This window comes from Lissotriton vulgaris, chromosome 1_1 (assembly GCF_964263255.1).
Source record: "Lissotriton vulgaris chromosome 1_1, aLisVul1.2, whole genome shotgun sequence".
Taxonomy (NCBI): domain Eukaryota; kingdom Metazoa; phylum Chordata; class Amphibia; order Caudata; family Salamandridae; genus Lissotriton; species Lissotriton vulgaris.
The window spans coordinates 1,402,633,861-1,402,649,275 of NC_141685.1; the positions used below are offsets into that span (position 1 = coordinate 1,402,633,861).

The window sequence follows — 15,415 nt, forward strand, 5'->3', positions numbered from 1 at the left end:
TACCCACCATGAACCCTAAAATAGCCCCCTGACATCCCAAACCCACACCTGCCCTAAACCCTAAAATTACCCCTGGCACTATAAAACACATACCCACGCTGAACCCTAAAATTAACCCCATGGCACCTCAAAACCCACACCCACCATGAACCTTAAAATTACCCCTGGCACCCCAAACCCCATACCCATGCTGAACTTTAAATGCCCCCCGGCAACCCATAACCCACACCCTCCCTGAACCATAAATTCCCCCTTGGCCCCCAAAATCCAAACCCACCCTGAACCTTAAAATTACCCCAGGCACCCCAAAACCCATACCCATGCTGAACCATAAATTCCCATCTGGCACCCCATAACCCATACCCACCATGAACCCTAAAATAGCCCCCTGACATCCCAAACCCACACCTGCCCTAAACCCTAAAATTACCCCTGGCACTATAAAACACATACCCACGCTGAACCCTAAAATTAACCCCATGGCACCTCAAAACCCACACCCACCATGAACCTTAAAATTACCCCTGGCACACCAAAACACATACCCACGCTGAACCCTAAAATGTCCCCTGGCACCCCATAACCCATACCCACCCTGAACCCTAAAGTAGCCCCCTGACATCCCAAAACCCACACCTGCTCTAAACCCTAAAATTACCCCTGGCACTATAAAACACATACCCACGCTGAACCCTAAAGTTAATCCCATGGCACCCCAAAACCCACACCCACCCTGTACCTTAAAATTACCCCTGGCACCCCAAACCGCATACCCATGCTGAACCATAAATTCCCCCCCTGCACCCCATAACCCATACCCACCCTGAATCATAAATTCCCCGCTGGCACCCCATACCCACCCTGAACCCTAAAATTGCCCCTGACACCCCAAAACCCACACCTGCCCTGAACCCTAAAATTACCCCTGGCACACCAAAACACATACCCACGCTGAACCCTAAAATGTCCCCTGGCACCCCATACCCACCCTGAACCCTAAAATAGCCCCCTGACATCCCAAAACCCACACCTGCCCTAAACCCTAAAATTACCCCTGGCACCCCAAAAGCCATACCCATGCTGAACCATAAATTCCCCCTGGCACCCCATAACCCATACCCACCCTGAACCATAAATTACCCCCTGGCACCCCATAACCCATACCCACCCTGAACCCTACAATTGCCCCCTGACACCCCAAAACCCACACCTGCCCTGAACCCTAAAATTACCCCTGGCACACCAAAACACATACCCACGCTGAACCCTAAAATGTCCCCTGGCACCCCATACCCACCCTGAACCCTAAAATAGCCCCCTGACATCCCAAAACCCACACCTGCCCTAAACCCTAAAATTACCCCTGGCACACCAAAACCCATACCCATGCTGAACCATAAATTCCCCCCTGACACCCCATAACCCATACCCACCCTGAACCCTAAAATTGCCCCCTGACACCCCAAAACCCACACCTGCCCTGAACCCTAAAATGACCCCTGGCACACCAAAACACATACCCACGCTGAACCCTAAAATGTCCCCTGGCACCCCAAAACCCATACCTACCCTGAACCCTAAAATTACCTCCTGGAACCCCAAAACCCATACCCGCTCAGAACCCTAAAATTACCCCCTGGCACCCCAATCCGTAACCCACCCGTAACCCACCCTGAACCATAACATTACTCACTGGCACCATAAAACCCACACCCACCCTGAACTCTAAAATTACCCACTAGCACCCCAAAAAAATGAACACTACAAACTTACACTACATTTGCATATTTGGAGGGGACTGTCCTCTTTGACGTTTCTATGTATGTAAGTCAAGAACAACATTCACAGTAACCTAGATATGCAGGCAGTAGGTATTGCTGTGCTGAAAAATGCATTAAAGTTACTGGAACTTACACAAAAAAAACTGCTGCCTGCTCTTCGGCATCCAGCCCCTCCCGAAGGTCTCACTGTGCAGATCAATGTGGGTCAAATGCACAGACAGCAGGGGGAAAGGGATGGCCAGTGCAGGTGAAGCTTTTCCTTTGTAAATTAATTCCTGCTGGCGTCATAGCCAAGGGTTTGCTGTGTGTGCAATTGTATGGAATACACATCTATAAAAGTGCACAGACAGCACACCCTGGGCTAAGATGCCAGCAGAAATTCCTTTACAAAGGAAAAGCATCACCTTAACTGGCCATGCCTTCCCCCTGCTGTGCACATCTTCACACCCCATGCTCACAACCCATCAAGTGCTTAGGTGAAATCCCTGCCTTCAGGCAAGGATTTCGCCTCTGCGCCACCCTAAAGGAAAACAAGAGGTGGGGGCAGGGGGGTTCACACGCTGAAACTGTTCAGAGGCTGGCTGTCTGGCTCGGGCTGCTGGGCCTCTCAGAAAGCATTTAAAAAATCACATTCTCCGATCGGATGCGCCGCCTTCTTGCACCATTTCAGTGCGTGTAATCTTAGCCCGGGCAGAGGAGGCGACGGGGGGGGGGCTGAAGCCCGGTGAGCCCAATGGGTGTTGCGCGCCTGCACACCTCTTGCCACTTCTATGACCACCGTGGTCGGACTGGGACAGAAAATGCACCTGGAACTCAAAAGTGGCTCCCATTAGTGAATTAGAGAGGTAAAAATGAGGGCCATGTTTGCAAATTAGGGCAGTTTTAAACTTGTAAAGGCGCTCTGTATAAATGTTTTCAAAAGTATGGAAGATTGCATGGATCTGAGGTGGCTACAGGTAATGTTTGTTTTAATGTCTGGGAAATCAACAGTAAAATCAAGTCGAACAGACCATAAAACAGGACCACAAACAGCCCAAAAACCGCCCCCTGCACTGATCTGCCAGACCAGCCCATCGGGCAATGCCTGATTTCCCAGTAGCCTAGCCCACCCTGATGACAATTTACAATATCCTTATTGATTTCCAAATCTGACATACAATGTTAATTTGAGGAGGCTCATAGCCTTCAGTTGTTTTCAGCTCCAATAAGTAGCACTTTGGGGAGGAGAGGACCAACTATCCTGTCAGGAACTCTATCAGTGTGCTAGTTGGTCACAGGTGATTTTATGCTCTCCTTATAGAACTCAACCCACTCCTTCCCATGGTAAGGGTCTGAAGTATATGGGACTCTTTCAATAAAGGCTTGATTGCTTGCCTGCTCAGCTGTCTCTTGTTGCTTTACTGGACTTTTTATCCTGCCCCCTTGCGGAACTGCAAATTAGCCCCTACAACTTAGCTGGCAAGGTATAATTGCATGGCCAGTTCATGATAAATAGAGAGTCTGAATGTTTGTTGAATGTTGACATAAGTTTTCCTTTATTAAGTAGCCACTTAAGTGTATAACCATTCCACGTGTAATCATATGTTTTCACTGCATAAGTTAAAAGCTTCTAATGGCTTCACAAAACGAGCTGCGGTCCTCTTCTTGACCATTCCTGGGAATGACATCTTCAAAGACAACTAAATGCTGGTTTGGGCCCAAGAAGAAATATGTAACACAAAAAGCTCCATGAAGAGTAAGTTAAGTCTTGGGGTTAATTATCATAAACCAGTTTAATATAGGTTACTACGATGAATGCTAACACTATGCATTACTTTTACCACGCATGCACAATGAATAAAGTTACAATGCATTTTCAGTTACCAATATTACATTTACCAAGCTATTCTTACTGTGGCTGCCGTCTTACCCACATACTATATATAAGACACCTGAACGTGTCAGTGGTAATAAAAGACTCAAAAAAATTGTGTTTAAATAGTCATCTCTCAGTTCGTGATTTCTAATTTCTTCAGCACCATACAATAATAATTAATTGCTCACAGCTTATCACAAAATACATTTTGTAAATAATCTGACGTTCCTGTCGCAATAAATATAATTCAAACAACAAGAGAGTGTTAGTATCCACAACAGGCAAACTCTACTAGCCAGAATTAGTTCTATATACCACTAAGTTTAATAGACAAGGCTGTTATTGTCAGTTGGAGAAAATAGAAAATAGAGTGCACGTGTTCAAAGAACTAGCTAAAAGGACCCTCAGGCCCCAGTGAAACACTGGTAGCCAGTTGTCTTCATTGGGTCCCTTTTATCGCTAGAGAGGTGAAAGTGAATCTAAAAAGAGTATGCGCTACTCCTCAAAATTGTTTACTAAGAGGGTAGCTCTAACTCTATTAAAAACAGTGATCGAAAAACATAGTTGGTTTTTCTGGACTACTCAGGGTTGTGCAAATTTGAACCAGATAGTCCCGTTAGTGAAGTGAAAAGAAAATAATTAAAACACGGTCAACATGTTTCTGCCATTTGAGTTCAATTTGCTCGGCATTCGTCAGGACCAGGAAAAATAATAAACTCACTGTTCTGGGCACCCTAAAATGCGCAGATACAGGGAGTTGTGACATTTATTGATACGACCTGCAAGTGTCGATGCGCCTAGTTGGAAAATCTTCCCCCAAGCTGCTAGAGGCTCCTTCTTATAGGAGACACCATTGGATCTGTGAGGGTAGATAGAAAAAGTGAAAGGAATCAGAATATGAGATATTCAGCTTTTGGCGCCATAAAATATATACTTCTACCCTGTTATGGCTCCATTCACATGCACTTAGTTATTCCTACCAAATGTGTCTTTATTTCGAAGGAAGAAAGGTTGTACCTTCAAAATAGTAAAGTAGACCCATCATTATCGGTATGTCCACCTTTCAATCAACATTAAAGACAAAGACATTACTTTATCTTAACAGATATTGTATACCGAGAATATGATTACATAAAAACAGTGCTTGGATGTACCAAGTGATCATAAAAATGGGTGAGTTAGAAAATTCAACCAAATTACGTCTAGAAAAACACACGCACACTTTTGCAAGAAGACTGTAGAGCACAAAATACTTCAAAGGAGGTGAGCCTAGTTGTGCACTTACTACTCATTTGATGAAGATAAGCCCCATGGGCAATGCGGCAGGAGGAATCTTCACGTTTGGGTGCTAGAAAAAATTATTTACAAACACGCGTTTTAGCGTATTTCCGAAAACAGTGGCAGTTTAGAAAAAGTTCTAATATCCCGTCCGGGCTGGCAAAGGACTTACTTTCTGCCAAACGGCTCCCTGCTGGAACACCTGAAAGCGGCCACATCCGCCGCCCGTATCATCCAGTGCGGTAATGGCGCTGTGTTCAAAATATACGCTTAGGACGCACAATGCGTCCGGAGCGGTGACGTCAGTCACGTGACCCTATGGGATCGCGTAATTTTTAAAGGAGCCACTTTGTTTATCTACGTGAATATGAAGCGATCTTTACAACAATGGGAACTATGAAAGGAGACCTTTAGGAATCTCATGATTTTTAGAGGGGCCGCTTTGTTTGTCAACCTAAATATAGAGCGATCGTTGTGTAAAAGGAACTATAAGTGGGAAACTTCAAGAGGCAGGGTAAACAGCGTGTTTATGAAGTACAGCCATATGACATAATTCCCATGTGATTTCACGCTTAAAGGAAATTAAATGTGTCATAATGTTATTGTTTTGTAGGTGAAACAAAAGTCCAGAGGCCTACTGTGTATGTCATGTGAATAGATCGTACATAGTCTTATTACCATATTGGCTGGATAAACAAGCACCATGAAGTTCACACCCAAGTGAGAAACAGTTGCATTTCACGCATGCACAATGAATAAAGTTACAATGCATTTTCAGTTACCAATATTACATTTACCAAGCTATTCTTACTGTGGCTGCCGTCTTACCCACATACTATATATAAGACACCTGAACGTGTCAGTGGTAATAAAAGACTCAAAAAAATTGTGTTTAAATAGTCATCTCTCAGTTCGTGATTTCTAATTTCTTCAGCACCATACAATAATAATTAATTGCTCACAGCTTATCACAAAATACATTTTGTAAATAATCTGACGTTCCTGTCGCAATAAATATAATTCAAACAACAAGAGAGTGTTAGTATCCACAACAGGCAAACTCTACTAGCCAGAATTAGTTCTATATACCACTAAGTTTAATAGACAAGGCTGTTATTGTCAGTTGGAGAAAATAGAAAATAGAGTGCACGTGTTCAAAGAACTAGCTAAAAGGACCCTCAGGCCCCAGTGAAACACTGGTAGCCAGTTGTCTTCATTGGGTCCCTTTTATCGCTAGAGAGGTGAAAGTGAATCTAAAAAGAGTATGCGCTACTCCTCAAAATTGTTTACTAAGAGGGTAGCTCTAACTCTATTAAAAACAGTGATCGAAAAACATAGTTGGTTTTTCTGGACTACTCAGGGTTGTGCAAATTTGAACCAGATAGTCCCGTTAGTGAAGTGAAAAGAAAATAATTAAAACACGGTCAACATGTTTCTGCCATTTGAGTTCAATTTGCTCGGCATTCGTCAGGACCAGGAAAAATAATAAACTCACTGTTCTGGGCACCCTAAAATGCGCAGATACAGGGAGTTGTGACATTTATTGATACGACCTGCAAGTGTCGATGCGCCTAGTTGGAAAATCTTCCCCCAAGCTGCTAGAGGCTCCTTCTTATAGGAGACACCATTGGATCTGTGAGGGTAGATAGAAAAAGTGAAAGGAATCAGAATATGAGATATTCAGCTTTTGGCGCCATAAAATATATACTTCTACCCTGTTATGGCTCCATTCACATGCACTTAGTTATTCCTACCAAATGTGTCTTTATTTCGAAGGAAGAAAGGTTGTACCTTCAAAATAGTAAAGTAGACCCATCATTATCGGTATGTCCACCTTTCAATCAACATTAAAGACAAAGACATTACTTTATCTTAACAGATATTGTATACCGAGAATATGATTACATAAAAACAGTGCTTGGATGTACCAAGTGATCATAAAAATGGGTGAGTTAGAAAATTCAACCAAATTACGTCTAGAAAAACACACGCACACTTTTGCAAGAAGACTGTAGAGCACAAAATACTTCAAAGGAGGTGAGCCTAGTTGTGCACTTACTACTCATTTGATGAAGATAAGCCCATGGGCAATGCGGCAGGAGGAATCTTCACGTTTGGGTGCTAGAAAAAATTATTTACAAACACGCGTTTTAGCGTATTTCCGAAAACAGTGGCAGTTTAGAAAAAGTTCTAATATCCCGTCCGGGCTGGCAAAGGACTTACTTTCTGCCAAACGGCTCCCTGCTGGAACACCTGAAAGCGGCCACATCCGCCGCCCGTATCATCCAGTGCGGTAATGGCGCTGTGTTCAAAATATACGCTTAGGACGCACAATGCGTCCGGAGCGGTGACGTCAGTCACGTGACCCTATGGGATCGCGTAATTTTTAAAGGAGCCACTTTGTTTATCTACGTGAATATGAAGCGATCTTTACAACAATGGGAACTATGAAAGGAGACCTTTAGGAATCTCATGATTTTTAGAGGGGCCGCTTTGTTTGTCAACCTAAATATAGAGCGATCGTTGTGTAAAAGGAACTATAAGTGGGAAACTTCAAGAGGCAGGGTAAACAGCGTGTTTATGAAGTACAGCCATATGACATAATTCCCATGTGATTTCACGCTTAAAGGAAATTAAATGTGTCATAATGTTATTGTTTTGTAGGTGAAACAAAAGTCCAGAGGCCTACTGTGTATGTCATGTGAATAGATCGTACATAGTCTTATTACCATATTGGCTGGATAAACAAGCACCATGAAGTTCACACCCAAGTGAGAAACAGTTGCATTTCATATGCACTATTCCTGGTAAAAATATATATATATTCTTTACTTTACTACTCCTCAGTACTACCCTTCCCTGAACTCTAAAATGCCCTTACTACCCCTTAATGCTATCCTTACCAGAACCCCTCACTACCCCTGAAACCCCTTACTACCCCTTGATGCTTCCCATTTGTGAACCCTAAAAAACCCTTGCTATCCATTTATGCAGCCCTTCCCACAACCTTAAAAAGCCCCCCACCTCAATAAATCAATCAATCAGGGGTTTTGTAGAGCACACTACTCACTGCAAGGGTCTCAAGGCTCGGGGGTAGGGGGGGAGTTAGCAGCTCCGTTACGGTCATTGAAGGAGCGAGGTCTTAAGATCCTTTCTGAATTGGTGCAGTTTCGTGCTCTGTTGGAAGTGAAGGGGGTGTTCGTTCCAGGTCTTGACTGCGAGGTAGGAGAAGTATCTTCCACCAACTCAGGTCCTGTAGAAACGAGGGACGGTGGCTAGGGCGAGTTCGGCTGAGCGGCGGTTTCTCTTAGGGGCGTGGAAGGAGATTCGGTTGTTGAGGTATTAGGGTCCGGTGTTGTGGAAGGCTTTGTAGGCGTGTGTGAGCAGCTTGAAGGTTTTTCTTCTTTCGACGGTGGGCCAGTGGAGGTCATGGAGGTGTTGGGTGATGTGATTGTCTTGTGGGATATCGAGGCTAAGTCTGGCTGCAGCATTCTGGACACTTTGGAGTTTGGGGAGGAGGTTTTTGTTGATTCCAGTGTAGAGGGCGTTGCTGTAGTCCAGTCTGCTGGTTGTGTGTGTGTAGGTTATGGTTTTACTGGATTTGGGGGGATCCACTTGAGTGTCTTGCGAAGTACGCGGGCAGTGTTGAAGAATGTAGAGGATAAGGTGTTGATCTGGTGGTTCATGATGAGAGAAGAGTCGAGTATGATTCCGAGATTGCGTGCATGTTGAGTTGGAGTGGGTGGGTTTCCGAGGGCTTGGGGCCACCAGGTGTCATCTTATGTTGAGGGGTTGGAGCCAAGGATGAGGACTTCTGTTTTCTCAGAGTTGAGCTTCACACAGCTCTTGCTCATCCAGGTCGTGGCGGCTTTCATCCCTTCTTGGAAGTTGTGCCTAGTGATATTGGGTTCCTTGATGAGGGAGAGGATGAGCTGAGTGTCATCGGTGTAGGAAAAGATGTTCAGCGCATGGTTGCTGACGACGGTTGCAAGGGGGGCCATGTAGACATTGAAGAGTGTGGGACTGAGGGAGGATCCTTGGGGTACTCCACATCTGATCTCTGTTGGTTCTAAGAGGAAGGGCAGGAATCTTATTCTCTATGTTCTGCCTGATAAAAAGGAATGTATCCAGTCTAAGGCCTTACCTTTGATGCTGGCATCGTGTAGTCTGGTGGCTAGTGTGTGGTGGGAGATGGTGTTGAAGGCTGCTGATAGGTCCAGGAGGATGAGGGCTGCCGTGTGCCATGGTTGAGGAGGGCGTGGATGTCATAGATGGCGACAAGAAGGGTGGTCTCGGTGCTGTGGTTGCTGCAGAATCTGGACTGCAAGGTGTCTAGGATGTTCGTTTCTATGAACTGTGCTATCTGGGTGTTGACAGCTTTTTCAATGACTTCGGCAGCTAAAGGGAGCAGTGAGATGGGCCTGAAGTTCTTGAGGTCAGTCGGGTCTGCTGTCCTCTTATTGCTACCCTTCCCTGGGCGCTAAAAAGCCTTGATTACCCCTTAATGCTACCCTAACTGGAAGGCTATAAGTCCTTACTACCTCTTAACTCTACTCTTCCCTGAAAGCTAAAAACCCTTGCTACCTTTTAATGCTACCCTTCTCTGAACCATAAAACCCCCCTACTACTCCTTAACACTATCCTACACTGACCTCTAAAAACTCTGTATTAGCCCTTTGTGAAACTCCTCCCTACATCATACTTGCCCCATAGTACTCTTAACCACTCACCATTCTTGAAACATAAAATCCCCTTACTGCTCATATCCACTACACATCCGTCTCCTTAAAATGTGTTGTAATTGAAGTACTTTTTAACTCAAAGCATTATGACTTTTCTGCCTTGTTGTAGTGATAAATCCATTGTTATGACTCCGTTGTAATTGTGACATGTTTGTTGTAGCCGCAAAGGCTGATAAAGCAGCAGTTACTGGCTTGAGTGTATAATTGCAGGGTGGGACTTTTAAGCCATCTGGTATATGGCTCAGCATGTCATTCTTCCGATGTACCTCAAAGTGTAGGGCAGTGGGTTCCAGGGCATATATTTCATAATTACTTCTCTCAGAAAACGTCTCTAAAGAGATGTTTACAATAACCATTCACCCCAATTATGTGTTTTGGTTTAAAATATTTGTTGATATACCTCATGTGAACAAGAGTCCCCAATGTTGTGTGGAAGGTAATGATGTCAGTTGTTTGTTCTCATTAAGCTTCTTATTCAACTTAACTCTAAGTGCCAGGGAACATCCAATATTACCTCAATCTAGCCACTACAATGTATCAAAACAAAGAATTTACCACACACGCACATTGAAACAAATCTAAATGTTGACAGGCCTGTTTGTGAGGACAGGCAACACCTTGTTGAGAAGGAGCAAAACACACAATCCACAAAGCGTTTCTCTGGAGAAAAATTATTGATGCAGCAGACGTGCACCACTCATGGTCCAGTGCATTTACAGAGCATTTTGTCTAGGAGCTCACTTGTAGGTGCCTCAAAGGTCATTAAGAGGCATCTGAGCAAGTCTCTGAGAACTGGTTTTGCGCTTAAGCATTTCAGGGATACTCCTGACATCTAGAACATGTAGAGAGTAAGGAATTTCGTCCTTGGATGCTGGACGGGGAATACTCCTGATCCCCTGATCAAGACTTTATAAAGAACAACTGAAGGAGTATTACCCGATGAGGGAGATGAAGGCTTTTTCCAGACTAGGAAACACTGTTCCTTTGTTAGTAAACCCCTCACTCACCACCTAGTGGTGACTTGCTTCATCATCGGGGCCCACCCAAGTGGCCTAGCGTCACTTGGGTGTGCTTCAACACCTGGGTTACAGTGGAGCAGGTAGTGAAGTGTGGGGTGCAAACAAAAAAAGTGTAGGTGTTAAAATTGTCCTGGTTAGTGCTTCAATATAGAATTTAATAAAAAGGTAACTGGACAAAATTTAAAACGTATGGTGAGATACTGGCAGGGGAGTTACGACCTGTGTATCTCTGCTATGTGTTGGTCAACATGTTTCTACCATTAGGGGTGATCCCCGGTATTCTTCAGGACCAAAACAATGAAGTGGGAGGTGTGGGTCCCCTAGAAGACGCACCCTGTCCTAAATCCTTGGTCATCCAGATGAAAAAACTGTTTCTCTGGGAAGTCACTCCTAAATTTTAGGAAATGAACAAAAAACTGGAGTAATACTCAAGTTGGGCTTCAGCGAGCAGGGGGTAGGCGCTTCACTCCTGTCAACATACTAGTTCGTAGTGAAGAGGAAAGGCTTGTAGCCTACTTCTACCTTCAACCGAGCGGCGGAAGGTAGAAGTAGGCTGCAAGCCTTTCCTCTTCACTACGAACTAGTATGTTGACAGGAGTGAAGCGCCTACCCCCTGCTCGCTGAAGCCCAACTTGAGTATTACTCCAGTTTTTTGTTCATTTCCTAAAATTTAGGAGTGACTTCCCAGAGAAACAGTTTTTTCATCTGGATGACCAAGGATTTAGGACAGGGTGCGTCTTCTAGGGGACCCACACCTCCCACTTCCTTGTTTTGGTCCTGAAGAATACCGGGGATCACCCCTAATGGTAGAAACATGTTGACCAACACATAGCAGAGATACACAGGTCGTAACTCCCCTGCCAGTATCTCACCATACGTTTTAAATTTTGTCCAGTTACCTTTTTATTAAAGTCTATATTGAAGCACTAACCAGGACAATTTTAACACCTACACTTTTTTTGTTTGCACCCCACACTTCACTACCTGCTCCACTGTAACCCAGGTGTTGAAGCACACCCAAGTGACGCTAGGCCACTTGGGTGGGCTCCGATGATGAAGCAAGTCACCACTAGGTGGTGAGTGAGGGGTTTACTAACAAAGGAACAGTGTTTCCTAGTCTGGAAAAAGCCTTCATCTCCCTCATCGGGTAATACTCCTTCAGTTGTTCTTTATATACTCCTGACATCTCCAAATTTGTTCCACTGCAAGTTTTACTGAATGTGGCCTACGATGCCTGTTGTAAACTTGAGGTGGTGGGCAGATCTCCAAATGGTGCACAAAGAAAATGTATGGGAATTGAGCCTCAAAGCCACAAGGCTCTTTCCTCAAGTGGTTGGACTGCATTCATCCCTTCATTTCCAAAAATCTGGGCTGCGGGATTTCTTGCAAGTGGTGGTGAATGTGAATAAGTAGTGGGTTTAATGAGATTTCTCTTTTATTGTTTTCAGTTGAACGGTGATCTGAACTTTGAAGATCCAAATAATATAGCAGTGGGCAATGAATATACCCTGTCTGTCATGATGCAGGATGTCGCTCCTCCATACTACACTAGTAAGTATTGGCTTAATAAAACTTTAGAAAAGATTGTGATCTTTCAGCGTGACGTATGAAAGGGACTTTAGAACCTGGGGTGAGTCCACAGGTGTATCCTGGACTTTCACATTTTTTTAGTGAGTGCTTTTAGATAATAGATTGTTATTCTAAGTTAATCAAATGTTGAGGACCAAGGATGTGACATTTTGGTGACAAAGTCACCTGGTTGGTGGCAAACGAAGTACATGAAGAGTATGATACTCCAAATTAGTACTGTAGTGCAGAATAACTATGATCCACCAGGAGTAGGGTGATGCCAGATTGTCACAATAACCACTATGTAAATCATTTACATTTAGATAAATTGTATATCATTTTTTCCAATGTGAGCATCCTGAAAAGGAAAGGTAGCCTGGATCTGTTATTTGTGAATTAACATTGTCAACCCTTGGAGTAGACTTAAATTCATAGTTGTGTTTCATTATCCCAAAACATTCATTCAAAACATGCACTTTATAGCTTTCTAAAGCCTTATGTTATATTTTTAGACCCAGAACTTACTCTCCCTACTGCAGATTTGGATAGTCCCATATCCCCTTATACCATTGCTGGCCTTTGCTGATGCTATCGAGAAGCTTGAGTATGCTCAAGTACAGCTATTCTTAAAATATCCCTCCGTTGTCCCTTCCCTGAACTTCATCATCACCAGTGGCGACTACTCAGTATTACAGCAACAGAGAGGTATGCAAAGCACCCTTCACAGTATAGAAAAATAAACAGTCTTAAAAAGAACATTTCCAAATGTGCATTTAATGCATAAATTGAGAAGATGAAAATTATGGATGTAAACTATCCAAAGAAGCTTGGACTGGTCAAAATCAACAGTCAAGGCTAACAGAGTTATACTAAAAAAGTAATGGGGTTTAATGCCAGCCATCTTGACAATACAGGAACTCAGGAGGTTAGAATAATTCAAAGACTCACCGCCTCTGGACAGAATAAAGCATTTAACCTTCAGAATTCCAATGAAAAACCCCAGATCAATATTTTCGGATACAATGCATAACCTATATATACTTCTATGATACTTCTATGATTCATTTCGATACAACATTCCCTTATTTATGTCTCCTGTAACATTCCTGAATTTGACAGAGATGTTAATATCACTCGTGAAGTGTGCTTTGTCCATGAGGAAACACGCACATGGCAAATACTTACATGTGCGCGCTGAGTATCTTCATTAGATAACATATCCTTCTATACACCCCTGCTTATGAAACCAGATTCTGATTGTGGGGAATAATTCAGTGTTGGCCCCTTTCTAAATTCAGTTCAAAATGGAATCATGGCATGTGCATACATGTAAGCGATCTAGATTCACTTGGAAGTATATGGTCCTCTCCTTTAATCACCATATTGGGTTCAGACTCTAAGGGGGAACAACTGACCGCTACTAAATATTAGGAAAGATCTCCTGTGATCACAAGAATCCTACAGTTCTGGTATTGTAATACTTATTCATATCCCTGCTACCTTTTCTGTATGACCTGGAAAACACAGTTTTTAAATTTACACTTTGCTTTCAACATTTCATTTAATTTCCTGGCGGCACCAGGCGATTACAAAAGTCTGAGTCAGCAAACTGCCTAGGTATACACCAGATTTGCTGTCGAATGCCTGTGTCTTAATGGTTCCAAATCAGAAATTCTCATTATAACATTTACCCCCTTGCAAGCCTTATTGTGTTATTGCTTTCATCACCATTCAACCCACTCATGGCGGGACCATATCCCTTGGAGTACATTATGATTAATGTTGAACTATTATTTATAAACAACATAGCCATACTGTTGGCAAGAGACCAGGGTATCTCTCTAAACTAGGGTATTCTACGGCCACTAAACTAACTGTGATGAAGTTCAGAGAAAGACACCTGTTGGCAAATGAATCTCATCTATGAAAGGACCTCATTCTGAACTGCATCTACTGTAAACATTGGAATCCACAGAATTCAGAATTCTGTGCAAATATTTGTGCAGAAAAAAATTGGTTCACATGGTTATTCCCAATTCAGTGGGAATTTACTTGTAATAGTTGGATTTTTGTGCTGGGATACAAGCTGGAAACGTTATTTCCATTAACATGATATCCCCACACACAAAATGCATTCCTAATGTACAGAAAAATCTAATTAAAAGTAGCAATTCATCATGGGGTCGCAAATGGACCTACCTCATGAATATTAATTAGGTAAATTTGGAATATATGATGTTACAACGCATACATTCACAACACAGTATTTTACATCGCGTTCGTTACAATGCAAGTCGTTACAACGACTTGTGGTGCAGGGTGCTGGACTTAGGTATAGTATGATTTACTATTCCAACTCCAGCCTACGTAACAGTAAGGAAGGTGTTGGAATAATAAATCAAACTATTCCTTAGCTTAGAGCCCCAACCAACGCAAGTCGTTGCAACAACTTGCGTTATAAAGCCTGCGATGTAAACATACTGCGGTGTAACGACCGCATTGTAAAGGTTGTTCTCCGAAAATTTGTGACTCACTAGGAATCTCTGTCAACAAAGGAATGGTGGCGTGCTGGGGTCAGCAGACTACCATGTCTGTGACTGCTTTTAAATAATACAACTTTTTTTTAATTCAGCCCATATTCCTCAAAGGAAAATGTGAAAATCATTTAGACACAGACCACTGCCTGTTCTTAAAATAATTTTTTTAACATTCTCAAACGGGAAGGGGTCCCTTGGGGACCCTTTCCCATTTGCACATGGGTTACCACCTCCTTTGAGGAGGGGGTAAAATAATAATGTTTTGCAACAGGAATTTGGTCGCAAAACATTAATACATATCAGTGTGAGTCAGTATTTGGAAGGGACGCCCTAAACAAGCCTTTTCCAAATTCTGAATCCCAAAACCAAATTGCGGTTCGGTAACAAGTTCCCAAATTGCAATTTGCCATTTGTTCATTACAAAATATTTTGGGAAGTCACAACTTAAAACCATATTTGTACATATGGCCTTAGATTCATTATTGTGCAGAACTTAGCAATAATAGATATTGTTGGGGATTCAATGGTTTGTTTATAGAAAATTATGATCTAATAGATTGTTCACTGAATGTGAAGAAGGTAATAAGACTAAGAAACCTTATGAGCCTGGTTTGGGCTTGAAGGTGATAAGAGA

At 43.0% G+C, this 15,415-nt stretch overlaps 1 protein-coding gene across 1 annotated transcript in view; it reads left to right on the top strand.

Moving 5' to 3' along the window:
• CDHR3 (cadherin related family member 3) overlaps positions 1 to 15,415 on the top strand; it is a 225,264-nt gene that overhangs the window by 154,396 nt on the left and 55,453 nt on the right. The window contains exon 10 of the mRNA XM_086929671.1: positions 12,124 to 12,226. Coding sequence (XP_086785797.1) covers positions 12,124 to 12,226 — 103 coding nt within the window. The remainder of the gene's footprint in view (positions 1 to 12,123; positions 12,227 to 15,415) is intronic.